Raw genomic sequence first — 27,639 nt, forward strand, 5'->3', positions numbered from 1 at the left:
CCGACACTAGAGCGGAAGACTCATCTGATTGGCTGCATCTGACCATCTCCTCCGCTATCGCAGTAGTCGCATGTCTGACAGCCGCTGCCGCTTTCCTTCTTTTGGCTTGGCGTGGCGTAGATCACGTTATCTTCTTCTCCTGTCCCTCCCAACTCCCGAGCCTCCCACTCCCACTCTCCATCTATTCAGGTCTAACTACTACGAGAAGTTCAAGAGTGGATCCCTGTCTTGTGTATTGTATTGTATTGTATTGTATTGTTCCCTTCACTTCATTCCTTATACACTGCCGAGATGTCGCCATCAGATAAGGTAAGCTAAGCTAGACATCTGTTGCATCTTTGTTATAAGTCCCCGTCCTCGTCTCCCGCTTCTACCCTTCTACCTTCACTTCAATTGCTTCAATCAACTCTACATCCAGGCCACCTTTGATGCAAGATCGATCGCTCTTCCCCATCCCACCTACTAACGCCGTCATGGCGGCAGAATCATTGACGAGAAGATGAATGAACGAACCCCTCTGATTGCAACTATTCATGTTGCCCCTCCTCGCCGACGATATACCCACAACATTCTCCGTCGATTCTGCACAATTGCATTAGCCTCCGCCCTCGTTGCTCTCGTCGTCCTCTTCCTCCTCCCCGTCGCTTTCCTACCTGGCCAGCGTCACCCAAAGCCACACCCAATTGGCCCACCAGGTCAATCCGCCAACGCCCTCACATTCAAAGAGCTGCAGGAGATCTTGTTGGAGACGCCCAAGGAGCACAAGGCGCAGGAATGGAGTAAATACTACACGTCGGGTCCCCATTTGGCCGGCAAGAACTACAGCCAGGTTACCTGGACCCAAGAGAGATGGCAGGAGTTTGGAATCAAGGCTGATATTGTGGCCTACGACACATACATCAACTATCCCCTCGGCCACCGATTGGCCCTATATGAGAAGGCAAAGAGCAAAGATGTTGGAGAGGTGGACGCATGGAAGGTCAAATTCGAAGCAAGCTTAGAGGAGGATGTGTTGGAAGAAGACGAGACAACAGGCCTAGAGAACCGCATCCCTACCTTCCACGGATATTCTGCCAGCGGCAATGTCACGGCGCCGTACGTTTATGTCAACTACGGAACCTACCAAGATTTCGAGGATTTGATTCAAGCCAACATTAGCTTGGAGGGGAAGATTGCCGTTGCAAAATATGGTGGCATTTTCCGAGGATTAAAGGTCAAGCGTGCTCAAGACTTGGGAATGGTTGGAACCGTGATCTTTACTGATCCCGGTGATGATGGAGATAACACCGATGAGAACGGTGTGGATCTCTATCCCGAAGGACCCGGCAGAAATCCCAGTAGTGTTCAGCGAGGCAGTACACAGTTTCTAAGCGTAGCACCAGGAGATCCGTAAGTTCCTCCCCTCTGCCTCGTCCCAGCTGATAAATGCTGACCCTTTTAGTACTACGCCCGGATACCCCTCCAAACCCGGTGTGCCCCGCCAACCCGTTGACAGTGCAATTCCCTCCATCCCATCTATCCCCATCTCGTATGTCGATGCGATCCCAATTCTAACCGCACTCAACGGCCATGGCCCCTCACCGAAGACTCTGAACAAATACTGGCAACGCAATTTAGGGTTAAAGTACAAGGGAGTGGAATATAACGTCGGTCCCTCCCCTGACAATTTAGTCCTGAATCTCGTCAACGAGCAAGAATATGTCACCACACCACTCTGGAATGTCATTGGTGTTATCAACGGCACCTTGCTGGATGAAGTGATTGTTATTGGAAATCATCGCGATGCGTGGATTGCTGGTGGAGCTGGTGACCCAAACAGCGGATCAGCTGCTCTCAACGAAGTCATTCGATCATTCGGTGTCGCTCTCTCCAAAGGCTGGAAACCACTTCGCACCATCGTGTTTGCAAGCTGGGACGGCGAAGAGTATGGACTCATTGGATCAACCGAGTGGGTGGAGGAATACATCCCGTGGCTGACTCACGCAAACGTCGCCTATATCAATGTAGATGTAGCAACAACCGGTCCAAGGTTTGGCGCTCAAGCCAGTCCGTTGCTAAACAAGGTCCTCAACGAGGTTGTACAGCTTGTGCAATCACCAAACCAGACCATCCCCGGCCAAACTGTCGGTGATGTTTGGGACGGTGAGATCAGAACCATGGGAAGTGGTAGCGATTTCACCGCCTTCCAGGACTTTGCCGGCATCCCATCCGTTGATTTCGGCTTCAAACCAGATGAAGGTGCTGGTGATGCTGTCTACCAATACCATTCCAACTACGATTCTTACCACTGGATGAATACATACGGTGACCCCGGCTTCCATTACCACGTTGCCGCAGCCAAACTATGGGCTCTCTTCACCGCGAAATTGTCAGAAGCACCAGTCATTCCACTAAATGCTACCGATTATGCGATTGCTTTGGATGGCTACATATCCAATGTGGAAACTAAACTGGATGCCGCAATCATCGGCACGACCTCAGAAGAGGAAGACGAGGAGGCACGCGCCCGCCCAACAACATTAGCCGCCACTGGGGACATCCACGCCCTAAAACTCTCCTTTAAAAAACTTCACAAAGCAGCCCACAAGCTCCTCAAAGCAGCCGAAGCTCACGATTCTTGGGCCGCCGAGCTCGCGGAAGAAGCTGGTGAAGACTTGCCGTGGTGGAAGTGGCTATCCAAACTCAAGCTCATCTACAACATCCGGAAAGTCAATTCCAAGTACAAGTTCCTGGAGAGGAAGTTCTTGCACAAGAAAGGCTTGGATGGACGGCCGTGGTTCAAGCATGTGGTGTTCGCGCCGGGTCTTTGGACCGGGTATGCGGGGGCTGTGTTCCCTGGGCTAGTGGAGGCTATTGATGGGAAGGATTATGGCAATGCGGCGAAGTGGGTGGGGATTATTGAGGGGACGTTGTGGCATGCTGCGGGGAGCTTGAGGTGAATGCGAAGGGTAGATAAGTTTGAATCGTTGGTATAGGCAATCTATTACATTATTTGCTTTGTGAATTTGTTTGCGTTTGTGCTGGTGCATCTGTTTGCGACTTTCTATTTGTCTCTTAATTGCCATGTGCAAGTGCATGGACCCGGTTTGCATCGCTTATGAAAAGGGGGTAATCTGACAATCTTCCCTTGGCATACAACGGTATAAACCGAGAGACAGTCTTTGAAATATATTTAAGCCATCTTGGTCCCTGCGTATTGAGCATGAACATCATCGCAGTTCAGATCACCTTTGTTATACATCAATTTGTTGCAAGTCAGGTACCTAGGTACCGTTGATATTATAATGTGGGGATATCTATCGTCCGCACTTGAAGATACATTCCTCACACTTTAGTGTACTCTTTTATTACTTTCAGGATGACACCTAGGGAATTATGCCGCCGTAGCAACATTTGCCACTCGCTATCTCTTTGATTTGGATCCAAAGCAAAGCGGTTAAGTAATGCGAGTCTGCGTATGCATACATCTCCTTGTAGGTTTTTAACAGGCGCCATTTCTTGGTTTAAGCGTCTGTTCGATCTGTGGAATTCCTCCAGCGCCTTCCAGATCCAGGGATCGGTGGAGGTTTGGTGGGGAGGGGGGAATAAGTACAGGTTAGTATTCAGACCCTGTCACTTTCAGCAGATTTCAAGTTGACTATTGACATATCATATTGCAGGATATCATGGACAGACAGATAGACTTTGCAAAAGACGTGTAAGTTATGTTAGTACCAAGCTTGATCGTACCATTTGTTTGTTTGCGTGTATTGGCATAGCACCCACGGGCCTGTTCATTGTTCATCTACCAAGATAGGGATTCCAAAAGTGTTTAAGCCACCTCATCTTCTGTTCTAGTATGTTGTACTAACTTCCTACTAGCCACTGACTCTGGGAACAGAAGTACGCATTGTTTTTCCGCCTTGATAACATTCTCCGAATCAACGTAGCCTCTTCCTATAAGCTTATGGGACGTTTGTTTGGTTAATAAGGCGCAGTTCTTATTTGGATGGCCGTCCAGAAATTCAATGTTACTTAGTATTCATTGAATAAAGACGAGTATAACCCTGGAATAGTATTTAAAGCCTTCCCAAACCCCATTGCCTGACTCCTAACTTCCATACCTTGGTAACAAAAACTTAGATTGTCGCCTATCTGCACACAGCGCTGTCTCCACAACTATCTTATTGCCTTGCGTAGTACCTTTGTACACTTTCTGGACAGCTCTGGACTAAAGACCTCGGGAGACTAGAACTCGCGAATGCTAAGTTGGTCAAAGGATATATCCTTTCCCATCGACACCAAAAATGAGCGTACCATCATCGAGCATCTTCCAATCAACCCCGACTCGTCCATCTATCATGCCTGTTCCGACAGCTTCGGGGTTGATAGCTCGGGGATCTGCTATACCAATAGCGTCTCGACCGCATCCAAATGTCAATACGCCACCAAATCCTACTGCGGCGGCGACACGTACTGCAGCCACAGAGGACATGACTTCAGCTATAAATTTGTATGATAATTGATTTTGATACCCCTCTCTGCGGAACTTGTAGCTGACTGTCCTATAATAGGGAGAACCTGAGCGGATTTGTCAAGGTCATTATCGGCAGACACCAATATGAGATAATTGTGCCAGCCAGCATGCTCTTGTTCCACTCTGTATTCTTCAGAGCAGCATGCAACGAACGATGGCGAAGCGGACGAGATGCAACCGTTCGACTCGAGGCAGAGGAGCCAGAGATCTTCGGGATACTCCTCACCTGGATGTACACCGGATCCATTGAAAACTCCGCCTATTTCCCAAAGCTCAGAAATTACACCAGCGACGAAGAAAGATCAGCATCTCTGATGCCCAGATCAGACAGACTAGTTCGATGCTTCCTCGGGCAATTCTTGCAAATCCATGCGTTCCAAAATGCAGTCGCGGACGCGCTGGTGGACACTAAGCACCACACAACCCAAACAATCGACGGTAATATCCATCCTGAGATATCCGAGTCTGGTCCAAGGGGCATCAAGCGGATCTGGGAGAATACGCTTCCCGGGTCGCCGTTGCGGAATATTATGTTGGACGAGTTGATGGCGAATTGTGGCCTGAATACACCGCCGGTGAGCTTCGAGCCGCATTTTCCGTGTTTTACGGAGTACTTTTATGAGTTGTCGAGGCGTGCCATTACGCATGCTCGCGGGGGGGCTCGTCCTATGTATCCATGGCTGAAGGATCCTTGTACTTACCATATCCATCCTGGAAAGCCTGCGAATTATTCCTGTACAGGGGTTTGAAAGGCGTCCAGAAACGATCGACCTCAGGACAAGGAGAAATTGACCTACAATACACTTTATGCCTCTTATCTATCTTTTGAAGCTGATGCCATTGAAATCCCGATAATGATGCTTTATCTTAAAGTCTAAAACTTGATTATTTTCTTCCTTTGACCTACGTCTTTATTTTTTAGTATGCTTATTTCATATTTTTGCAAGAAAATAGGGTTTTAGAGAACGCCCTTTCAAATCTAAGACATAGTTGTCCTAGCTTGTCACTAAAGCTCTTTCTCATAGGCTCATCTCCTAAATGCCTCAAAAGTCTATGTGAATCGGCCTCTAGACAGGGGTCATTACTATATATCTATTCACATAGAGCCTACTAGCAGTGTGATTTGAGACTTCATGGTTCACACAGCAACTAGACGACGGGGTTCGCAATTATATATATTGCTATCTTTAAGCAGAAAAGAATCAACAATTTTCCCTTCTAACATCGAAAGCCGCTGTTCTAGGGAAGCAAACACAACAATCCTCCTCCGCTACCTTTAGCATCTCTATATCAACACTTAGCAAGAGCCTCTTCCATCAGAAGTCAAGGTTCTAGTCGAAAGCAATCAAAATGGAGTACTCTCAACCAGTTAGGGAACAGACGGTTGGAATGTTCACCGTGTAAGCTTTCCCTATATATCAATGCATGGTTTCCTTAGCTAAAAGTTTCTCGTTTAGCACAGCTTTGCAAGAACAAGTCGAGGTTATTGTCGGCAATGATGAAAACAAGGTAGGAAACTTCAGGGCTACTAAAACTAGTTTTGCAGATTAGATAGAACTAATTTTTAAATACATTCAGGCAACATTTCCAGTAGCAAAGACGCTGCTCTGCTATGCTTCCGACTTCTTTATCACAGCATTTAAAGAAGGAACTTGGCAGGAAGGACAGAATAAAAGGATTACACTTAAGGTACGTTAGCTTATTTGTTCTACTTCAATTAGGAGATCATCAAAGATCAAGGCTATGGATATCTATCTATTTCAATAGGACTTTCTTATAAGCCTCAAAGCATAGAATCTCTATTAAGATTTACATCTAGGAATTCGAACCAGAAATATTCGCCGTCTTCCTCGCCTGGGCATACACACCAGACCGATACGATGCTCGGACTATCCCAGGCCTAAACCAATACCCACCGATCTCTATCGAAACCTCAGACCAACAGCAATGGTTCCTCATCCAATGGATAAAGCTAGTGCGGTGCTGGGCTCTCGGAGACTTCCTACTAGCTCCCCATTTCCAAAACGCCATCGCCGACCTACTAGTATCGGCCTACCTTACCCAACGGAAGCACAAATGCCTAGCAGCCACAGAAGTCTCTGCAATCCGAGAGGTCTGGAGCAGCACACGAGCAGGTGCTGCTGTGCGGAGAATCACGCTGGATGGGCTTATCGTCGATCTTGATATACCACCTAGCGGACTAGGGGAGATATATGCTGGTGGTGATGATGCGTTTCTGACAGAGTTTATAGATGATCTGTGTCAGTTGAGTCTGCAGCATATAAGATTTGAAGAAAAGCCTGCAGCGTTGTCGTTGAATAACCTTTGCAATTATTATACGCATGTACCGCCTTTGCATGCGGGGATGTGCTGTAATAGTTAGTTGTATTGAAGGAGAGGATCATATTTAAGAGGGAGAGAATCTGCTTGCGAAAGGGGCGCTGACGACATTGGCAAGGTGCTGGAGTTGGGAGCCTTTGAGGTCTCCGTTTGGAGTGATTGTTTTTCACGTTGGTTATAGAATGGGTGTGTCACAAGGGTCCAAAACGTCGCTATAGGGACACAAATCATGTCGATAGCTACATAATGGCGAATGTATAGGAAAGTGGATAGACTATCTCGCAATTTATTGACCGGCACTAAGAGAGTTTATATTTTCATAAGGTACATTGGTAAGCGTAAGTTGTTTAAATATGCAGTGGTGCACCTCAATAAGTGACCCATCCATGACAAGCTTTTAAAACGCAGAAAGTCCATCCTTATTAACAAGCTTCCCCATATCAGCATCTCTCTCACCATCTACAATACTCCTAATCAAAACACCCCCCAGACTAGGATGTTTGGCCCCCATCGCCTTCGCCTTCTGCGTCAACTCGGGATCATTTCCCAGATTCGTAGCCAGAAACCCTGGCCCAACGCCAAAGACCTTAACCCCATCCTCCTTCAACTTATGATTCCAATCCAACATCAGCATATTAAGCGCAGTCTTGCTACAGCGGTACCCGATTGTCTCAAAGTCAATGGCCTTGGGCCACCCAGCTGGTTGAGGAGGCGTGGGGAAGTACTTTTCAGCTGCCAGAGTAATTTGGGAGAGACCGGCTATGAAAAGAAGACGGGGATCAGAGGACGGGAGTAAGTGCGGCATGAAGGTCCAGGACATGACGTTCGTGCCAGACACGTTGACGTTATAGGCTTTATTGAAGCATTCTCGAAGTGAGATTTTACCGTTGATAAATGCTGGGTCGAAACTGGCACCTGTAGAATATTAGCTGTGATGTTAGATATTGATGAAAGATGCATACCGGCATTATTCACAAGAGCGTCGAGGTAGCCTGGGCTCTTCTTGACTTGCTCGAAAGCCTTTTCGATGGACTCGTCGCTCTCGAGATCGACATGAAGCACTTCAACGGTGTTTTGGGATTCTGGAACTTCCTTTTTAAGGGAGTCGAGTGCCAGCTTGCCCTTTTCCACTGAGCGGCTGCCGAGAAGTATATGGTATGGCTTCTGGGACTGGAGGAATGCTTTGACAGCCTCATAGCCAATACCGTTGTTACCGCCAGTAACGAGAACGACCTTGCGGGTGGCCATGATTTTTGTTAGTTGATAGATTTGTGCTATTGATTGGTTGTATTGATGCTGAACTTGGAAAGATTGCCAGCGACCTGGCTCATTCTTCTTATAACATGTTTCTATGGAGATAACAAAGTAGTTGTAGGTCGGAGATAAATAGTAGGTAGTCCGGTCAAGCGGACTAACCCATTCCGGTGATACTCACGAGCAGACTAGAAGAGGATCCAATAAGATGCCACGAAGTACTTTAGCGGTAAATAGGCAAAACCTTATTATCCAAGTGCTATCATAGTAACGCAAGTAGCTGAAATATATGGTGTTAATGCAAGTTAAAGCCGACTATATATCCTCTGTTAGTAATTTGACGAAATAAAGCTTTCCAAGATGCCTAACTCCATCGGACGGCTTTTTAAAGAATTGGATTTAGGTAGCGCGCTGCTGCCTATTATACCTCTATTATATATATTAGATATGAATGATCCTTTGTTAGTCATAGTCTATGTCATAATTGTTATTAGTGTTTGTCGTTGTGCTCATTCGCGTTGGAGATAATCTGCCAATACTTAAATCCAGTACGTCTTCTAATACGTGAGCCGCGAGTGCGCTAGGGGACTAAGAACGTCATATGCACGCTAAAATATAATGGTTTAAGCCTTACGCACGGTGTAATTATGTAGCGATTATAGCCTAAAATATGCTACTGGCGCTACACCACCATAGATGACTAATCAACGCGTCAATCGCGTGCACCCTGACGTTCTTCAGCTGAAAGTATCAAGATCATCCCATCTTGACTTCACTTATAGTACCTAGTCTAGGCAATAGTTCTGCTGCACATTTTTGTAGGATCTATCTCTCTCTTTAAGATCTGCCTAGGACCATACCATGGACATCAGCCTATTTGGCCTTGCAAGAAACACTCTTCCTCGCGTCCCGCTAATTCTCAAAACCGCTATACTTGCGCTCTTTGGGTGGTCACCTAATAGCTCTGTTCAAGATGCTGTCACTGAGATTATTGCCGTCATGGCTCGTCCTACCCTCGGTAACCCAGTATCCTTGTTGAAGTCTCAACAGCAGACGAAGATAGACTATGGCATATGGGGTCGCATGTGGGTGTCGAAATATACGATCCTGAGCCCCGAGAAGAAACCCAACAGCCACCTAGGCATCTGCGAGGTTCAAGACGCTCTGACTAAGGCTATCGAGGCTTTGGGAGATGGCTCTGACCATTACACACAGCCAAAGGCTGTTAATGTAGAAGCAGAATGGACAGGCTATCGTGGGGGAGTTTCCCACATTGCAAGGTCCCCAGACATTTCAGAGAGAGACAAATATGAACAAATGATGAAGGAGGTTGAGATAGACTCGCCTGTCATCCTCTACTTACATGGTGGTGCTTTCTGGTAAGTCTGCCGTCTCCAACATGCTTCACTCCTCAACCATGCTTCAGTTTGATGGACCCCGCCACACATCGATGGACAACCTCCGGTCTCGCCCAGCAAACCCGCGGTCGATGTCTCTCAGTACGGTATCGACTTTCACCTCAGTATCCATTCCCATCAGCGCTCCTCGATTGCCTCATTGCGTATCTCGCCCTACTTTGCCCACCGCCTGGATCCTTCCATGAACCCATTTCTCCATCTCAGATCATCCTAGCAGGTGATTCATCTGGGGCTGGTCTAGCGGCATCGCTCCTCCAGATTCTACTCACTCTCCCTCGTATAGGGATATCACGTATATACTTCCACGACCGCCATGTAGACATTACAGTTCCATTAGCCGGTCTGGCGTTCACCTCGCCTTGGCTAGACCTATCTCGCTCCCTTCCCTCCGTAACACGAAACTCCCGCTACGATATTATTGCGCCCCCGTCTGAAGACCGCACTATTCCTCATCCGAATTTCCCTCCCGATTCGGTCTGGCCAACAGTTCCTCCTCGAGTGGAGACATATTGTGAAGCGACAATGGTGGATCATCCACTCGTCAGTCCTTTGGCCACGCATAAATATCTTTGGGATGGAGCACCTCCTGTATATCTCTCTGTGGGGTGGGAAGGTATGCAGGATGAGGCAGAGGTATTTGCACGAAGAGTTTACGAGGCTGGTGGAACGGTGGGGTTTGACGGATACGAGGGAATGCCACACGGCTTCTCCATGATACCATGGAACAAAGCTGGGAGATCTGCGTTTACGAATTGGGCCGCATTTTGCAAGCAGGCGGTTGGTGGAGGAATACAGAGAGTTGATTATGGAACATGGACTAATAAACATGGCGTCGTGAGAGTAGTGAGCTTAATGGATCTGGGTATGAGAAGACAGGGCGGGGTGCAAGTGCGGGATGAGGACCTTGACGATGCCAAGGTCGATCAATACATGGCCATTCAGAGAGACTGGAGGGTAAAACTGGAAGAACAACTTAGGGTCGAGTGCGAAGTGACTACACAGACTGTTCGAGCTCAAGAAGTTACTCGATGGACAGCAGCTAGGATGAGGCCTCGAGAAGGCCGACTGGCTACACGAAACTACTTATAGAGCCTTGCAGAAGTATCCACGGAGAATCATTCGATCAAGTTAAAAATCCCATGGGAGCTGCCAGCTCATGGGCCGAGGAAGAAGCCCATTGAACTAACACATTGACGACGATTTTCAGCCAGCATCGAGGTCGAAATCTATACCGGCATCATTACGTTTCGATGTTACCTATAAGCCTACCTGGAGAGTGAGATGTAATATCAGTTTCTCACATATACGAAGTGCACGGCGACTATTGGTACCATTATCTCGCCGTGGTTTATAATGCCGATGCATGTTGTCCTACCGCCGAATCTGCAACGAGTATATTCTATCCAGCGAGTCAACATGATCAATTGAGAGTTATTGTGAATCAAGAAGAGATTCAAAGACCGTTGGTACTTCATTCGTCCTTGCGCCCTGCAGTTGAGGAACAAGACTCGAGAGAATGAAGATACTTATCAGCGATGCTGCGACCTGGAAGCCTACATTGCGGCTGCAGGTTATTTTCAAGACAACGTGGCAGTGGGTCTAGTCTAGGGGTAGAGAAAGTCTAGAAACAGAAATATTAAGGATTTTATATCACATGAGGTAATTTGCTCAAGGTGCGGTGATTCTCTCATAGGAAATGATTTGCTATTACGTAAAAGACTCCGAAAGTTAATATGCGATCGTTCAATACGATTATCAATGAAATTGTTAGCAAGAATACCTTATTCCTACCCCTAGAATTAAAATCTAAGCCCCTCACACCTTAATCACACAACAGTTTTCTCCTATATAACAATGGTATACCCATTTGACTTAATACTCTCTTGTCTACGCTTCTAGAAGCGAGCTTCAGTATCTTATTGCTGTACTTAAATATATTAGAAGCCCAAGCTCCAGGACGAAGGACTCGCCTAGACTTCTGCTTGTGCATCTGCTAATTTCAATAGCTTGTAGCATTTGGTAGCTACCAAATTCATGTTTGATGTAAGGGGTGGGTCTAAGAGGGTCTGAAGAGGAACAATCTAGACATAATCCGGCGGACCAGCTTCTGTTTACCAAAGAGGGCCTGAGCGAGTGAGAAGAGTTATAATCATTCAGGATTACACCTCTATTCATTTCATGTTTCATGTGCTTTAGAGTCTAGTAGGTATAGATATGAAAGTTCTAGAAGTACAAGTACCTTGATGCCTCCTATAAAAACTTGATAATCAGTATTCCATCCTCACTTCGCTCGTCACCCGCTCACTTCTCGCGTATAAGACATTCATTCTGCGGTCTCTGCTTCTAGGTACTTCGTACAATGGTTTCCTATCTTGTAAAACTAGCTGGATTGGCAGCTGTGATAGCCCCTGTTTTTGCGACACCCGTTCCCAACGCCGGACACCTGAAGATCCGCAATAACGACGCCAGCGATGTTATTCCAAACAGTTACATCGTTGTTTACAAAAGCGATATAGACGATGATACGATCGAGTCACACCAGAATTCTATCGGTTCGATGCTGTCTAGGCGTGATACTCAAGGTGTCGGAGCCACCTACACCATGGAGCTGTTGAAAGGATACCAGATCAATGCAGATTCAGGAACTATGGACAAGATCGGCGCCAAACCCGAAGTCGATTACATTCAGAAGGATAGAAAAGTATACGCCAACGACCTTACCACCCAAACTCAAGCACCCTGGGGGCTTGGTCGTATATCCCATAGAGACAAGGGAAGCCACAGCTACACTTATGACACAACGGCCGGTAGCGGCGCAAATGTCTATGTTGTTGACACGGGGATTTATACCGGTCACTCAGAGTTTGGCGGCCGTGCCTCTATGGGTGCTAACTTCGTCACTGGATCTGATGTAAGCTATTACTGCTGAAGTGCACTGCAACTTAAAACAGGCTAATCATTCACAAGAAGTAGAACACCGACGAGAATGGACACGGAACGCACTGCGCTGCAACTATTGCAGGAACCAATTACGGGGTTGCTAAGTCTGCAAACGTCGTGGGCGTGAAGGTTCTGGGCAAGGACGGTGTAGGCTCTACCTCTGATGTCATTTCCGGCGTCCAGTGGGTTGGTGCAAACCACGCTGCGAACGCTGTACTCACCATGTCTCTCGGAGAAAGCTTCGATTCTGCAGTCAACTCAGCCGTCAAGTAAGACATGTTCTTTCCTTCCCATTTGAACGTGTCTCGGGAGTCTGCAGATAACTTCACAGCACAGCCTTGAAATTGTCTTTGGGCTCTTGGATGGTTTTGAGAAAAAGAAAGCTAATCGCTCTTCGTAGGAGCATATATAACCTTGGAGTCACTGTCGTCGTTGCAGCCGGTAATTCTGCCACAGATGTTTCCGGGTTCTCCCCAGCTTCCGAGCCGACTGCTATCACGGTCGGTGCGATCGATTCGGGCGATGCACGCGCATCTTTCTCCAACTTTGGCAGTCTCGTCGATATCTTCAGTCCAGGTGTGAACATTCTCTCTGCATGGATTGGAGGCACCGATGCTACTCGAATGATGTCTGGTACGAGCATGGCTGCTCCCCACGTCGCCGGTCTCGCTGCCTACCTGATCGTTCTGGAGAGTATCAGTACCCCGGCAGCTGTTGCATCCCGTCTCCAGGCTTTGGCAACCTCTGGCAAGATTACCCAAGCTGAGAGCACGAACAACCTGATTGGCTACAACGGTGACGATGCGTAAGCTAGGGCTTATAGGATTTGGTCCTTGGTCATAGAGGGACGATACTAAGAAATGATATGTGTGTCATGTAAGAAGACGTAAGGGGGCTAATGGCGCTAGTGACATCTTGTTAGAAATAATACAATAAGAGTATCGAATAGAATAGGGCTCAAAGCTAGTATAAAGAGGTTAAGTTACATATTATAATTAATACGTTAAGAATAGGATATGACCGAATACCCGAGGACCAATTTTATGGTCAGTCATTCTTATGTCAGTAGCTCTATAGTTAGCATCCTGTTACGTGAAATGCTTATGACAATGTCCTCGAGCCCATCTCGTACTTCCCTGCTTATAGTTGACAAGAGGCTGAGGGCGGAATGGAGTGGTGATGCCGGATTTGTGCGGTGCAAACACATTATATTCTAATTACTACAACCATACATTATCTATCTACAAAGCGCCAGCATCGATGCAACATACGATGTCAGGTGTCAAAACTCATCAACTCATGATGTGGGATTACAGCTCCCGGATAAGCCTCATGAAGGTGCCACCCAGAAGCAAACCTAGCATAAAAAAAGCGCGACAGCCGCACACATGAAGCTAACACCCACAATCTCCACCTTGGTAGCTTTCTTCAGGCTTCCTTTAGCTTGTATCTGTTGTTCAGCGTCAGCATTGCCCAACAGGGTAAATTTGGGAGTAGGCATAATGTGCCTCATGAGTTGAGGCGTTCTGAGGAAAGGTGGCTTACCTGCGTAGGTACCACCGTGTACGTGATAACTCGATGAGTTGTCGTTTCCGCTGGCGAACTTGAGATTGCCTTGGGCGGCGTGATCGTGATGGATTGTTGAGAAACAGAACTGTAGCTGGAAAGGCTCCTACTAGCGACAGCACATAACCCATTTATCGCAGACGCTGAAGCGTATTGAGCAGGTGCCTGCGTCTTCGCGACCTGACAGCATGACGAAACGATGTTGTCAAAAGGGCCAGGTGGTGAACAGAGGCATCTAGCTTTTTCGCTGGGTTGCAAGTCCTTGAACCCCGGAGTCTGATTTGCGCAAGTGCTCACCAAGGCGTTCATTACACCGCATGGACCGCCACTATACCCAGGTGCACTGCTATTTAGACCTCCAGTCATAGCAAGTGTTGATGTGCTCGGTGTAGTGGGCTGATTGTTTGTTGCTACATTCCCGATATCCATACAGAAGCCTTCGAGGTTTTGCAGAGCTGGATACGCAAAGGCGGATGCAGTGGACGCAAAGTCGGCGCAAATCTTCACCGCGGCGTCGAAAACATTAGGCGCCCACAGTGCTCTAGAGTAACAGAGACAATATGCCTGTGAGGTGGCGGGCAGGGCTTGGAAGGACGGCGTCAAAGAGTTGCATATTGCGAGTGCCTGGCCGACGAGTTCGCAGGTGGGGTTGTTCGTGAGCGAGGGAGGGAGAGTCGGTTCTGGCGTGGTGTTATTAAGGAGGTGAGCGGCGTGTAAGATGTGAGGATTCGTCACGAGACATAGTAGGAGGGAAAACCGCATGTCGGATGTTTGTACAGGTGCTTGTTTATAGTGTTTCTGTGATGTTGTGGGGCAAGGTTTGATGTTGAAGGTGATAGAAGTGTTGTATATTCTTCTGCTTAAGGATTAGTATTTGTGCTTCATGAAAGGAAGGAGCTTTGCTGGTGGGGAAACGTAAAAACCATCTCCTCATCCTCGTGGCGTCTGCAAGATGAAGCTAGATAGGAAGCTGCGACTAATGAGCACCAGGACGTAAATAGTTCAATAAATAACAAAGGAAATGAATGTACATGCCACATTTTCATTGCACTTCTTCATTCAGCAAAAAGTGGGCTTGAGGGTAGAGGCATTTGATTCATCATAATATCTCTAGTAATCTCCTATCCACCCCTATCGCTACTCCATCCCATGCCATCCCAGACCCAACAGGTATATACACGAACAAATATAAATGCATAATGTAACCCTTTGCTTCCTTCACTCAAATCTTCTCTTACGCCATAGCCATGCAAGGATCCCATAAACAAAAACACCCCCATTGTATCCATCATGCATGCGATCATCACTCAGTTCGATAAAACTTCTTATACAACAAATGCAAGAACAGATTAACATTAAGCCTCATACCTCCTTCGAACAAGTCCATGTATTGGTGATTTGCGAATTGCGCAGCCAATAAGCTATCCATGGGAACCTGGGCGCTGGCGCCGGGAATCTGGATACTGCCTTTGCTGCCCTCGATGAAGAAGACGCCGACCTCGTCGCAAGAGATAGTAAGGTTGATCTTGTCCCATTCGCGTTCGCTATGGCCCTTCCATGAGACTAGTACACCTTTGTCACTAAGTGTTCTCGCGGAGTATTTGAAGGAGCCGAATTTGGGCTTTCGGCCTGAGCGCTCAAGTTCTCGCTCGTGATTGTATTGTTTGGTAAAGGGCATGAGGAAGCGCTTTTTGCTATGGGATTATTAGTATGTGTTGCATGTGTGAGATCAAGATAGACTTACCCTTTCTTCTGCAGAGTCATCATGGCTTGCTCGATGTAGTTATCGTAGCTTTTCCTCTGAGATTCTAGCCATTCTGCCTTCTCGCTCAAGTTACCCAATGTAAGGCGAACACCCTCCAGTTCTCTTTGTCGTTGTACTCGTCTTCGGCTCTTCGTTCGAATATCAAGTGCAATGGCGTTCAGGATGTCTTGATAGAAGTTATGCCGCGAGATTCGGCCGAATTGTTCGAGTCTCATGATGTTTTCCAAGGCTGTTCGCTTCAGTTCCTTGTACGACATTGATTTGATATCTACTAAGGTAGTTGCATCCGAGTATGCGCCACGAGTCTTGCTACCCGCGGCAAACTCTTCTCGAAGCAAGTCATGCCATTTTTGATTGTCTTCGCGCGTGATTGGACGGACAAGAATTTCCATGAGATTAGGGCCAGATTGAATGCGGATGATGTACAAAATGCATCGTTTGGTTTCCATAAATAGAGCCTTGACCTCTGCTTCGGGATCTTCAATGTCGTGCAGCTTGGGATTGAGAGTCATTTGAATTTCTCCAGATGCCACACCTGTCATCTCGGTCTCATTGTTCTTTGCACTACCAAGCTCTTGAACGATTTCTCTCAGCATATCATCTCTGTTTGGGCAAATATAAGGGAGGTCTCCTGCGATAAGGGTGTGAATAGAGAAGATGTCGCCCATCTTGATGTATAGAGTTGGTTTCGACTTGGCGTACAAATCATTGAATTCGTCAATATCGAATGTACTTTCCGCGTCTGGAACCGATAAAATATTAGAGAAAATGAGACGCATTCGCTCAATTGCATCTCCGACGTAAGCGTTTAGAGGTTGTAGATAGATGTTCTCGCCGCCAAACAATCGCCCGGACGCGACCTGACCTAGTACCTTTGCAACCTCGCTGAGATTGCGCTTTTGGAGTGGCGTGAGCTGCTTTTCAATGACACCCATTGACTCGGGAGCTGTCAAGGCGGGTTGAAGATAGAATTTCCAGAGCCAATTGCCAACCATTTGAAGTAGCCGGTCTTCAGGTTCTCGTGGGAAATGTTGGCACAGGGCATCCATCGTTTCTCGACAGATGAATCGAATGCCATAAGGCATCTTGGGCAACAAAGCTTCTAGAGCTAATAGGAATTGATCTGAAATCTCACGAAGGTCTCGCAAGTGATCGATGAACATGTCCCGAGTTTCTGGATCCTTGATTGCAGATTCTCGGGGGATGTCCAGCGGCCGCTGGCTGGGTCGTCCGGTCCGAAGCTCTTCGTTATTAATTGCGGAGCGGTAAATCTGCATGGGATCGCTCTCAAGGTCAAGCGCTGGATCTTCGATGATGTTGGATTGAATGAGGGGGCCCAAAAGCTCGCGAAGAAACTTCCTATCCCGAGGTGACCGGGTATAGTTAGATAGGAGTTTCGACCAGAAAAAATTCCCTCGAGAATATTCCTGTATCGAATTCACTCCGTCCACTTCCTCCTTGACTGATCGAGCAATGAGTTTCAGGAGATAGTACTCTTCTCGTCGCTTTTGCGCATACCCAAAGAGTCTCATGGTCAGAGTTTCGATCTGCTTGCAGTCCTTCTCGGATGTCCCTTGCTCCCGAACTCTCTTGAAAAGCCGAGCGAGGTATTGTGGCTGGGTTTGAAGTGTGAAGAAGAGCTGCTGGTAGGACTCTAACTTTTTCCGTGAGTTCTTATTCAAAGCTTTGAGGTCGAAATGGTTTCCGGAAGCCATTGAAGTATTAACGAGAAGATTCCCAGAGTGACCACCAAAGTTTCTTTGATGCTTGACAACTTCATCTAGTGTGATCTTGTTCTTGACTAGAAGAGCAATCTTGATGTCGAGCTGATCAATATATTGTTCGGCCATCTCATTTTGCCGTACTTGCTGAACGACCGTCTTCCGCATGCGCTCGAATTCAATCTCTTCGTTGAAGTCGAAATCGCTATCATTGAGAAGATGCACAAAATTCTTGACGGTATTGACCGGAGGGTTCTTCCCAGTCGTCAAACTCTTGTACGCTTCTCCTTGCAATCGACCTCGAACGAAGCTTTGGATCTTCACCACCTTTTCCATGTTCTCCTTGAAGAAGCGCTTCTTCTCGGCAAATTTGGCTCTGACTAGTAGTGCTCTCGTTGCTGCTTGGACCTCGATGATGGATTCTTCTTCGGCCTCCAACTCACCAAGCAACATGCCGATGTCGTTTCTGAGAAGAACACCACGGCTCCAGGACTGCAATTCAATAATCTCGTCCGAGTGGGATTCGAGCTGATCGAGAAGTGCTCCTATCTGCTGACGCTGCAAGCATCCTCTGGCAAAAGCTTGGACTTTGGATATTTGCGGTGTCTCGTTCTCAAGTGCTTCAAGGTCATCGGCGATGCTCCCCCGCAGTAACATTCCTCTGATTCGAGTCTGAACCTCCACTATTGACGGTTGTTGGGTTTTCAGTGACGAGAGAGTCAATGCCACTTGTTGGCGCACTGCATATGCGCGGATGTACGCTTGCAAAGACGTTATTTCAGCGCGATGAGCTGTCAGTTCCTCTTTCGTCGACCGAATCTGGTCGCGGACGGCCTTTCCTCTTGACATTGCCTGGAGAGCTCTCCAAATCGGTGTTGATGATTGGAGCGCCTCTCTCTGCCGAGAGATCTGATTTCTGGCCAGCATGGCTCTTATGGAAGCCTGTATCGCATTGATTGAACTCTCTTCACGGCAAAGCTCTTTGTGGTCGTCAGCGACAAGGTTTCTGAGCAACATGCCTCGAATGGCGGCTTGCAGATCCTTCACTGGCCCGGCTAAAGTCTTCGTCTCTTTCTTCTGGTTTGCTAAAGCTCGGCGGGAAAGGAAGCCCCGAATGTTCGCTTGTACTTTTCGAATTCCTAGCTCTTCATGTCGCAATTGAGATCTCGTCATGCGTACCTCGTCTCTGGCCTTGTTGCCCCTGATTAGATTCTGCAATTTCAAAATATCGCCTTCTCTGCTTTTCCAAAACGATTCCCGATTTTGCTGCCGTTGTCGTACTAAATATCCTCGAATACCGCTCTGCAGGTTCACCGCAAATCTTCGCATGTTTAGACGGTATTCATAAATCTGCCGTGAGAAGTCGCCCCTGATCCGCGATTGTAGGTCAACTACCATGTCTTCAGAGTCCCAGAGGTCTTGCATTATGTCGCCACATCGCATGCGGGCAGATGCACCTCGGATTTGAGCTTGAAGGTCGATGATCGCCATCTCATTCTCCCCTAATTCTCGGTCGATACGATCCTCTTCGCTCTCCACTGGTTCCGGTTCAGGCTCTGGCTCCGGCTCTAAACCAAAGCTCGCTCCCATATTTCCAAAACTAGGCATGCTGACGCCGGCCTTATCCAGCCCCTTTTGCATAGTTTCCAGTTCATGGTCTTCAAATTCAAGCTGTCCAACGAGATTGCCAATCTGGAAGTCCACGATGCCCCGCCGGAAAAGTGCGAAGCTCAGCGCGTGAATACAGTAGATGACCTTCGGTATGTTCTTCTTTTCATATAAATCGACCAATTCAAATCGAAAGTTTTCTGGAAGCTCCACCTCAGCGACAAGTCGAAAGAAGATTGCGATGTTGTCCGAATGTCGAAATTGTAACTTTGGAGACCGGAATATACGTAGACGGCGCTCGGGATACAAGGCATCAACAACTTCTGCAAGAGTAACACCATCTCGCAAAGCCTCCTCCAGCTGAACAATTGGAGGTATTTCTCGCTTCAAAATGTCTTCCATCCATTCTTTGGCTTCACCAATGTGACACAAATATTCGTATGCCTGCAAAAATTGACGTTGTTTGTCCATCCAATTCCGCCCATTGGTCTTGTCTCCTCCACTTCGCTGTAATTTCCTCCGTCCGTGAAGACCAACGACTTCTTGCGCCGGAGATGTGATGCTGAAACTATCAGAGGATCCATTTTCAGCAAACTTGGACAGCGTGCGTAGCTGGCTGGTCGAGGACTTCTGGAGACTTTGCAAATCCGGCGCGGCAAAGGGACTGTGGCTGTGTTGCATGGTTTGACCCCTCATGCGGCTCATCGAGTCGGCGCGAGTTAGGAGCATAGAATTTGGTCTGATGGGAGATAGCCGTGTATTAGTAGTTTCGCCATAGTCTGTGTATGCCGAACTACTCGTATCGATGGTATGTCCACGCGAAGGATATCCCACGTCCATGCTTTGCCCACGCGTATGGTAGCCATTTCTTTCCGGGGGTGTTGCGGCAGGCGGTTGGGGTAGAGGGCGAAGAGACTGGCGCACGTTCTTGTATGCGCTTTCCGGACTTGAGTCCAGATTACTACGCTTGCCTGTCTTCTCAAACCCAGGATATGCCATGCCTGTGGTCTCACTTAATCCCCTCTTATGGCCCGTGTAACCGCTCGATGTTGTTGAAGACAGAGTGCTTGTTCGGCTCAAATCAAATGCGCCGGATGAGGAGGAGTATCCCGACGAGGTAGTGGAAGCGTTGGAGGGCTGTCGCTTTGTAGGCGATAAGTAGTCGGCGGTTTGTGTTTGGCGGAGGGGATGTCGGTACGCCATGCCGACGTTGTATGTGAATTGTGTGTTGTGTTTATCGTCGCGGGATTTTCAAGTAGGACTGCGGTCTGCTATGTTACAATCATGGCCGCCTTTCCGGCCACACAAGAAAGGTTCAGCGCAAACAGATGGGAGGATAAGGCAAGGCGGAGAAGAGTGCTTGTGGTATGGTTGGTTGACTTGTTGATATTGACTTGAAGATTAGGCGCGCAGCGCTTGAAGCAAAAAAAGCGAAGTTCAGGGAGGATGACGATGGATGTGAGGAATGCTGGATATTCAGCCACTGCAAATGGGTGATGAGGCGATGCAATATAATACAACAATACAAGACAATCCAACGAGGTTGGGGGTTTGGATTGGATGTGCATATATAAGGCAGGGAGTAAACACGGTACAATACGGTAATGCAAGGTAGGGTAGGTGAGGGGAGAAACAAGCGAAAAAAACATACTTCCGTATGGTGGCTGGCTGGCACGGCAACGACGAACAACACATCGGAGGTACACGGTTAATTCATGATTATAGTTACTATTCGGACTGTATTGGGTAATTAATTATATATCATTACTATGAATCCATCTGTAACCTCCCACCACCACCTAGAACTTATATAATGTCTGTACTTTGATATCACCCAAGTATAATTTTACATACTCGTAGGTGAGTTCACTTGCTCTTCGCCAGAAATTCTTGGTCGCGTCGGATAAACGTTGGTCCTTAAGCTTTACGGATAAACATTATTCCTAGCCCGCTCCGCTCTCCGTCCTCCGCTCCGTCCCCACCCCACCTCCAAAACTTTCCTTCACCAAATTTTCGACTTTTCTTTTTCTTCTTTTCCCTCTTGGGAGAAGGAAACTTCAACCCGTCGACCTTGACTTGACCTGCCACCTCATAATACGTCGTCGACTACACTCTCTCTATTCCAATCACTTTCTTGAACCTTTTTCAAAATGCCTCTCACCAACGGAGAAACAAAGTCTCACTTTGCCAGGGGGGGACAAGATATCATGGACCATACCAAGGTAAATCTACCACAATTCTAGAGACAGACGTTTGGTTGGAGCTAGCGCCTGCAGCCATTGCGGCTCCATGTTCCAGCTTCTATTACCCTGAGCATTTTTTCGTGCATCCTGGGGCATTGTCGAACAGCCTTGCTGACCCGTCTCTAGGCTGTCGATGACCTCGCTCACTTCGAGAAGGGGGATGGGATGGACATCAACATGCTCATGGACTCCGAGAAGCACGGTGGCTTGACCTACAATGACTTCCTCGTCCTGCCAGCCCATATCGGCTTCGCCGCGTCTGAGGTCGCTCTTGATTCCCCCGTCACCAAGCGCATCTCTCTCAAGACTCCCTTTGTTTCCTCGCCCATGGACACCGTTACCGAACATGACATGGCTATCCATATGGCTCTGCAGGGAGGGTTGGGTGTTATTCACCACAACTGCTCTGCTGATGAGCAAGCCGAGATGGTGCAGAAGGTTAAGCGGTATGAAAATGGCTTTATCCTCGATCCCATCGTCCTCCACCGCAACACTACAATCGGAGAGGTCAAGGCCTTGAAGGAGCAATGGGGGTTCGGTGGTTTCCCAGTTACTGGTAAGCGGTCCTGTTTATTTTCTTTTTCAAACAACACACTTTTATGATTATCAAACTTTACAAATAACTTTCGTTCATCCGTATTGACCGCAAGGTCGTGGGGAAAAAATATATACTCTTTATGAACAAAAGTGCAAACACCGTTGCAATTCTTCAGAATCAAGGATATGCTCATCGGCTAATTCTACCTTGACAGAGAACGGCAAGCTTGGCTCCAAGCTGATCGGTATTGTGACAAACCGAGATATTCAATTCGAGGAAAATCTCAATAAAACTGTCTCTGCTGTTATGATCACCGATCTTATCACTGCTGTTTCTGGAACCGATCTGCTAGAATGCAATAGCATTCTCGCCAAGTCTAAGAAGGGCAAGCTCCCAATCGTTGACTCGAATGGAAACCTCGTCTCCATGATTTCGCGCTCCGACTTGACTAAGAACATCCACTTCCCGCTCGCTTCCAAACTTCCCGACTCCAAGCAACTGATCTGCGCCGCTGCGATCGGAACACGACCAGAGGACAAGATCCGTCTGCAGAAGTTGGTTGATGCTGGCTTGGACATCGTCATCTTGGACAGCAGTCAGGGTGACAGCATTTACCAGATCGAAATGATCAAATATATCAAGGAGAAATACCCTGGTTTGGACGTCATCGGTGGAAATGTTGTTACCCGCGAGCAAGCTGCAAACCTCATCGTAGCTGGCGTCGACGGCCTCCGAATTGGTATGGGAAGCGGAAGCGCTTGTATCACACAGGAGGTTATGGCTGTTGGTCGTCCCCAAGCCACAGCTGTCCATAGCGTCAGCTCGTTCGCTGCCAGATATGGTGTTCCTTGCATAGCAGATGGAGGCATCCAGAATGTTGGCCATATCGTCAAAGGTCTTGCCCTGGGCGCTACAACAATCATGATGGGAGGTCTCTTGGCTGGTACTACCGAGTCTCCTGGTACATCCTTCCTCAGTCGGGAGGGTAAACTTGTCAAGGCGTACCGAGGCATGGGAAGTATCGACGCTATGCAGGACAAGAAGGCTGGCGCCGGTGCGAAAGACAGTCAGAAGAGCAATGCTGGAACTGCACGCTACTTCTCTGAGGGAGACAGCGTCCTTGTAGCTCAGGGTGTGTCTGGAGCCGTTGCACACAGGTACGTGACATCCTCTTTCACTCATATCCTACTCATTTTCGCGCATCTACTAACTCGTATCTCAGAGGATCGGTTACCAAGTTCGTGCCTTACCTAGCCGCGGGATTGAGACACTCTCTGCAGGATTGTGGCCAGAAGTCTCTAAAGAACCTCCACGAAGCAGTCGCAAACGGCACTACAAGATTCCAAATCCGAACAGCAAGTGCGCAGCTGGAGGGTGGGGTCAATATGGAGAGCTACGAAAAGAAGCTCTACGCATAGTCATATAGTCACGTGACATGTAATTGCTTGGGGGATACTAAAATGGCGGGTTGTTTGTGGGTTGGAGTTTGGCTAGGAGTTCTCTATCAATGTTCCCCTAAATAAGTGGGATATTTTAGTCCTGGAGAATCTAACGATGCATCTTCTCCATCTAATTCGTCTCGTCCTCCTGTCCGCTTCTTAGGTGATATTTTACAACACCTTTTTTTGAGACCGGGTTCTCAAGCAACATTGACTTTTACACTTCCCTTCTTCTGTAAATGATCTACTCCTCTATGTCTTTCCTCTCTGCGTCCAACAGCATCAAGCACTCCTTGACCCCGAACTAACAATCTGGAAACTCGAACCATCGAACCAATGGTTATAGCGGAGTTACCAGACATGCTTCTTGGATGAGACCTGCAATTGACACATATTTGATCCTTGATAACCTCGTAAGTCTACATTACAATCAAGGACTTGAACGGATAGTAGAAAAATAATTAGATTATCCTTCTATTGATCCGTGTATGGCAATGGCTAATGCTATCAACGCTACCGAGTACATCCCCTACAAGTATCGCGCTTAAACAGGTGGTGCAAAGGTCCGGATCCCTCGACATTAAGCGATAGCCTTGTATGTCGTGCATGTCCTTTAAATCCTGTCGCCGCTTGTAGCAGCTAATCGGCAATTCCCCCTGTCTTTGCCATCCTCGTTTACATGGGGTTGGAGGCTAAAGAAGGTAGAGGAAACGCTGGATGAGCTCTAAGAATACATTTATACTTTTCTAAAACTATTTATATGACTATTTACATCCAATCCATCCATAAAACTCAAAATCCTGGTAATGATTTGTTCGTAGTGATGGCTTTAGAAACCTTGTAAGTTCAAAGCTATACTTAATACGTATTTGAAAAGAGTGAGAGCAAAGTATAGTCCAATTAGGAATTGTCTTAGGAGGGCACCTTCCGGGGCGAAGTGAAGTATCATTTAGAAGAACAAGTCAAACGATTAGAACCCTAATGCCTTTCGCCTAAAAGAAATAATAACAGTCGTAAATGTAAAATCCCCGAGTTTCTTGTTCACTTCCATAGTTCTAGCTATGAATTACCTAATATACCCCAAACCATCCTCATAATCATTGTTGGGATATTAGCTACGCTTCTGAACAAATATAACCGGTTTCATCTTGCGGGCCCGTGGCATAAAAGCTGATGGAGGTGATGTCCGAAATTGGAGCTTTGGTAGGTGGAAATGAGAAGACGGGTGTGTTGCCATTCGGGTACTTTGACATCAAAGCCTTGATAGCATCAGAGTATTTGCTTTGGTCTAAGATATAGGAAGTCCATGGTTTCTCTGGCTCGAGCATTATGCCTGCGGAAAGAGTAAGGAGTATGGACAAGACGACGAGAATTCTTCCGAACATGGTGCTAGTGTTAATTAAAACTTCTGGGAGGTAAAGTCGGCATAGAACAAAAAGGAAAACTGTAACGTAGGGCTTAAAATACAGTATCATACTTGAAAAGGCAGGGCTCGATGACAAGACAGATTGCTGCAATGGAAGCTTGAGCTGGATCAAAATTCTAAGTGGTACCATCAAGAATCTCTGGATCGAGAGAAAGATATATGTGTGATGATCGTTTACCATCCCGTAGTAGAACAGCTGCGCCTCATGATACTTACTGCCTTGAATTACTTGAAACATTGAGGGGAGCTAATAAGAGGACTTGTACATAGTTTCCAGGGCGGCAAGAGATCCTCTGATACAGAATCCTTATGGGTGGGAGATGTCACCACTTGGGCAAAGCTCTCTCCATAACTCTGGACTCTACATGGAGAAAACTAGCCTCTCAGAGGTATATCAAAGGACTGGCGTCCCGAGAGAAGGTCCGAAGGAACGACCATTCAAACACCTGCATATTATCCAAGAATTAATAGCAAATAAGAGAGCAGAGAGCCATTAGTAGCGTCATATTGAGGGTGTTGGAAAAATTGCGGGCCCTATAGTAAATGTTAGTGACTGCGATCTCCAGCAGCCAACCTCGTACTCGAGTAATGTGGGAGGCTGTGGGGGCTTTAAACCCTATAAATTCCGCCAGGTCCTCTTCTGTACCCCACTATAACAACACCAACAGCTTTTGCGACTACGCCTCTTCTTCGCATCCTTTTGTTGGTTTTGATCCTTCTGTTGTATTATATACACATTCATTTCTACTGACCGAATCACTAGATATTTCTTCCAACCAACTCTTGAAAGGAACACATCTATCTCCGGCTTTTCTATTTCTATAGACCCCAATAAAATCTAGAAATAGATCGGAAAACGAGGGCAGCATCGGGAAGCACAGTTCTTCTCGACCAGATTTATCCTACTCGGGCATCGCTCAATGCAGCGTGTTGCTATGGATGGACCAGTCGCGCTTGGGGAGCTCAGTGATGAGCTCTGCCTGTCGATTCTTGAGTACCTCCCAGCATCCGCTCTCAAGAGATTATCCGAAACTTCGAGACGATTCTACAACCTTAGCATTCCAGTCATGTATCATACAATCGATTTAAGTATTCATTACTTTGAGCCGGTCTATATCGTAGACAAGCCATATCTTACGAAGCGACAACCAGCAAATTGGAAGGACATCTTAATTAAGCAACACCTATTCATAAATCTGATGCTGCGCGAGCCTCAGTATGCGAGCCTTGTCCGTTCTTTCACGTGGAATCTTGGGTTTTCGCGTGCAGAAGTGTGCCTCCCGGCGGAGTTCAGAGAGAGGGTCATATGGCTTCCAGAAAAAGTATACGCAATGTTCTCTTTGCTCGACCGGGCCACGAGCATCGATATTGATATGGGACCGTGGCACAGCGAATCTCTAGCTTCAATACCACTCTCACGTCGCCCCTCGCTTTCCCAGATGCTCGGCACATTCGACTTGGTGGGAAAATGCACTACGCACTTGCCTCCGCAATTCTTCATGGTAGCGACAAAGCACCCCTGTCTTCCCTCTCTCTCAACAATGTTCAGGAGGGTGGACTCTTAGCTTCAGGTGAGAATTTCCACATGGGTATTAAAGTTGACGGATTCGTGCGCAGTTGGAGAGATTTGAACACTTTCGAGGAGGATTGGCCTGAAGGTTGCTTGCCGATACAAGTCAAACCAGGGAATATGAGGCGGTTGTTGAATTCTTCACTGAAACTTCACTGCCGTCACCTGCAGTATTTATCTCTGCGCAAGCAAGGACAACAGTTTCCTGTTCAAACAAGGCCAAGCCCCGTCACCTATGAAGATGCTGTCTATCATGAATGGGCCGCATTTATCCAGGCTATTCGTCCTCCAACTCTAGTTTTGGCACACGGCGGGGCCACTGATTCGACTTGTAATGGAATGCCTACCGTGGCTAGCCGGGGAGTTAGGTTTCGGCCGGGACTACAGCTTCATGGGGCGACTGCGCCCATAGATGAGCTGTTTCGGGATATCTTGATGCCAATCTTGCAAGCTGGTTGGCCTGGACTTACTCGATTGATAGTACAAGGTGTGAGTAAGAGCGTCTTAGGGGGGCTAAGTGATCTTCAGGACGTCCAAATCACAATTGATGAGACAGTGAAGTGGTGCTGGAATGGAACTGTTGGAGATGATTAAAAGACTATAGTATTTTATTCACAATCACATTCTCCTTCGTCCATGTCAGTCTTTCTATTTAGTTCGTAATATTACCTCTAAACATCATTTTCTACCTAAATCCTATCCATAATTACCTGAGGGTTAGAGACAACCTATCCCGAGTGAAAACTAACGTTGCCGGGTTGAATATTATCTAAATTGATTATTAGGCTCGTTAATTTAGGGTGCCGAATACCATCACCGTGGAAATTGTATCATTTTGACATCTTAAAAAGCTTTATATAAAGTATAAGACTTAGATTGGTTCACAATCTCAATTCCTACCAAGATCTAACTCATGGGATCCTCGGATCGGAGCCCTGCAAATCGATCATAACATCCTGAAATCTGCAATCATCCTCCACCCACGACTATCATCATATTTACTTTTCATATCGCCGAAACGGGTTTTTTAAACTTTCCGTTCGAGGGCCAGTAATCGGATTTTATGAAAGTTGTAAAAGAATCATATTCCGCTTACCACGAATAATTGTCAGCATTGTTGCTCCAACTTTCAATTTTAACGTTGTCTGAGGATTCTGTTGCTTTTGTTCCTAGCTCAGCACATGTATACCACCCATATACTTCTGGTGAGTTAGAAACCAGTACTCCATCCTTATTCTTCGAAGCTGGATTGGTGGGACCAATCCACCAAAGGTGTGTCCATTCATGGAGCTTTG

At 47.1% G+C, this 27,639-nt stretch overlaps 6 protein-coding genes across 6 annotated transcripts; 4 read left to right on the top strand and 2 right to left on the bottom strand.

The window, feature by feature from the left end:
* Nucleotides 1-499: 499 nt before the first annotated feature.
* Nucleotides 500-2,939, top strand: LHYA1_G008085 (putative glutamate carboxypeptidase; the record flags this gene model as incomplete). Its single annotated transcript, XM_031153006.1, has 2 exons — nt 500-1,389; nt 1,442-2,939. The coding sequence occupies 2 exons, from the start codon at nt 500-502 to the stop codon at nt 2,937-2,939; spliced, it is 2,388 nt and encodes a 795-aa protein (XP_031002672.1).
* A 4,314-nt stretch (nt 2,940-7,253) lies between these two features.
* tropE_0 (Short-chain dehydrogenase/reductase) lies at nt 7,254-8,104 on the bottom strand (the record flags this gene model as incomplete). The annotated part of the gene is made up of 2 exons (XM_031153007.1): nt 7,254-7,771; nt 7,819-8,104. The coding sequence occupies 2 exons, from the start codon at nt 8,102-8,104 to the stop codon at nt 7,254-7,256; spliced, it is 804 nt and encodes a 267-aa protein (XP_031002673.1).
* Nucleotides 8,105-8,971: 867 nt separating this feature from the next.
* On the top strand, nt 8,972-10,617 carry est_0 (Esterase; the record flags this gene model as incomplete). The annotated part of the gene is made up of 2 exons (XM_031153008.1): nt 8,972-9,489; nt 9,537-10,617. 2 exons carry the CDS (start codon nt 8,972-8,974, stop codon nt 10,615-10,617), a joined length of 1,599 nt encoding a protein of 532 aa, XP_031002674.1.
* A 1,270-nt stretch (nt 10,618-11,887) lies between these two features.
* On the top strand, nt 11,888-13,277 carry SP2_0 (Subtilisin-like protease; the record flags this gene model as incomplete). The annotated part of the gene is made up of 3 exons (XM_031153009.1): nt 11,888-12,439; nt 12,502-12,737; nt 12,869-13,277. 3 exons carry the CDS (start codon nt 11,888-11,890, stop codon nt 13,275-13,277), a joined length of 1,197 nt encoding a protein of 398 aa, XP_031002675.1.
* Nucleotides 13,278-15,337: 2,060 nt separating this feature from the next.
* rng2 (Ras GTPase-activating-like protein rng2) lies at nt 15,338-20,331 on the bottom strand (the record flags this gene model as incomplete). Its single annotated transcript, XM_031153010.1, has 2 exons — nt 15,338-15,728; nt 15,779-20,331. 2 exons carry the CDS (start codon nt 20,329-20,331, stop codon nt 15,338-15,340), a joined length of 4,944 nt encoding a protein of 1,647 aa, XP_031002676.1.
* A 947-nt stretch (nt 20,332-21,278) lies between these two features.
* On the top strand, nt 21,279-23,327 carry LHYA1_G008090 (Inosine-5'-monophosphate dehydrogenase; the record flags this gene model as incomplete). Its single annotated transcript, XM_031153011.1, has 4 exons — nt 21,279-21,350; nt 21,498-21,927; nt 22,124-23,066; nt 23,132-23,327. 4 exons carry the CDS (start codon nt 21,279-21,281, stop codon nt 23,325-23,327), a joined length of 1,641 nt encoding a protein of 546 aa, XP_031002682.1.
* Nucleotides 23,328-27,639: the final 4,312 nt, after the last annotated feature.

Source organism: Lachnellula hyalina, assembly GCF_007821495.1.
Source record: "Lachnellula hyalina strain CBS 185.66 chromosome Unknown contig00157, whole genome shotgun sequence".
NCBI lineage: Eukaryota > Fungi > Ascomycota > Leotiomycetes > Helotiales > Lachnaceae > Lachnellula > Lachnellula hyalina.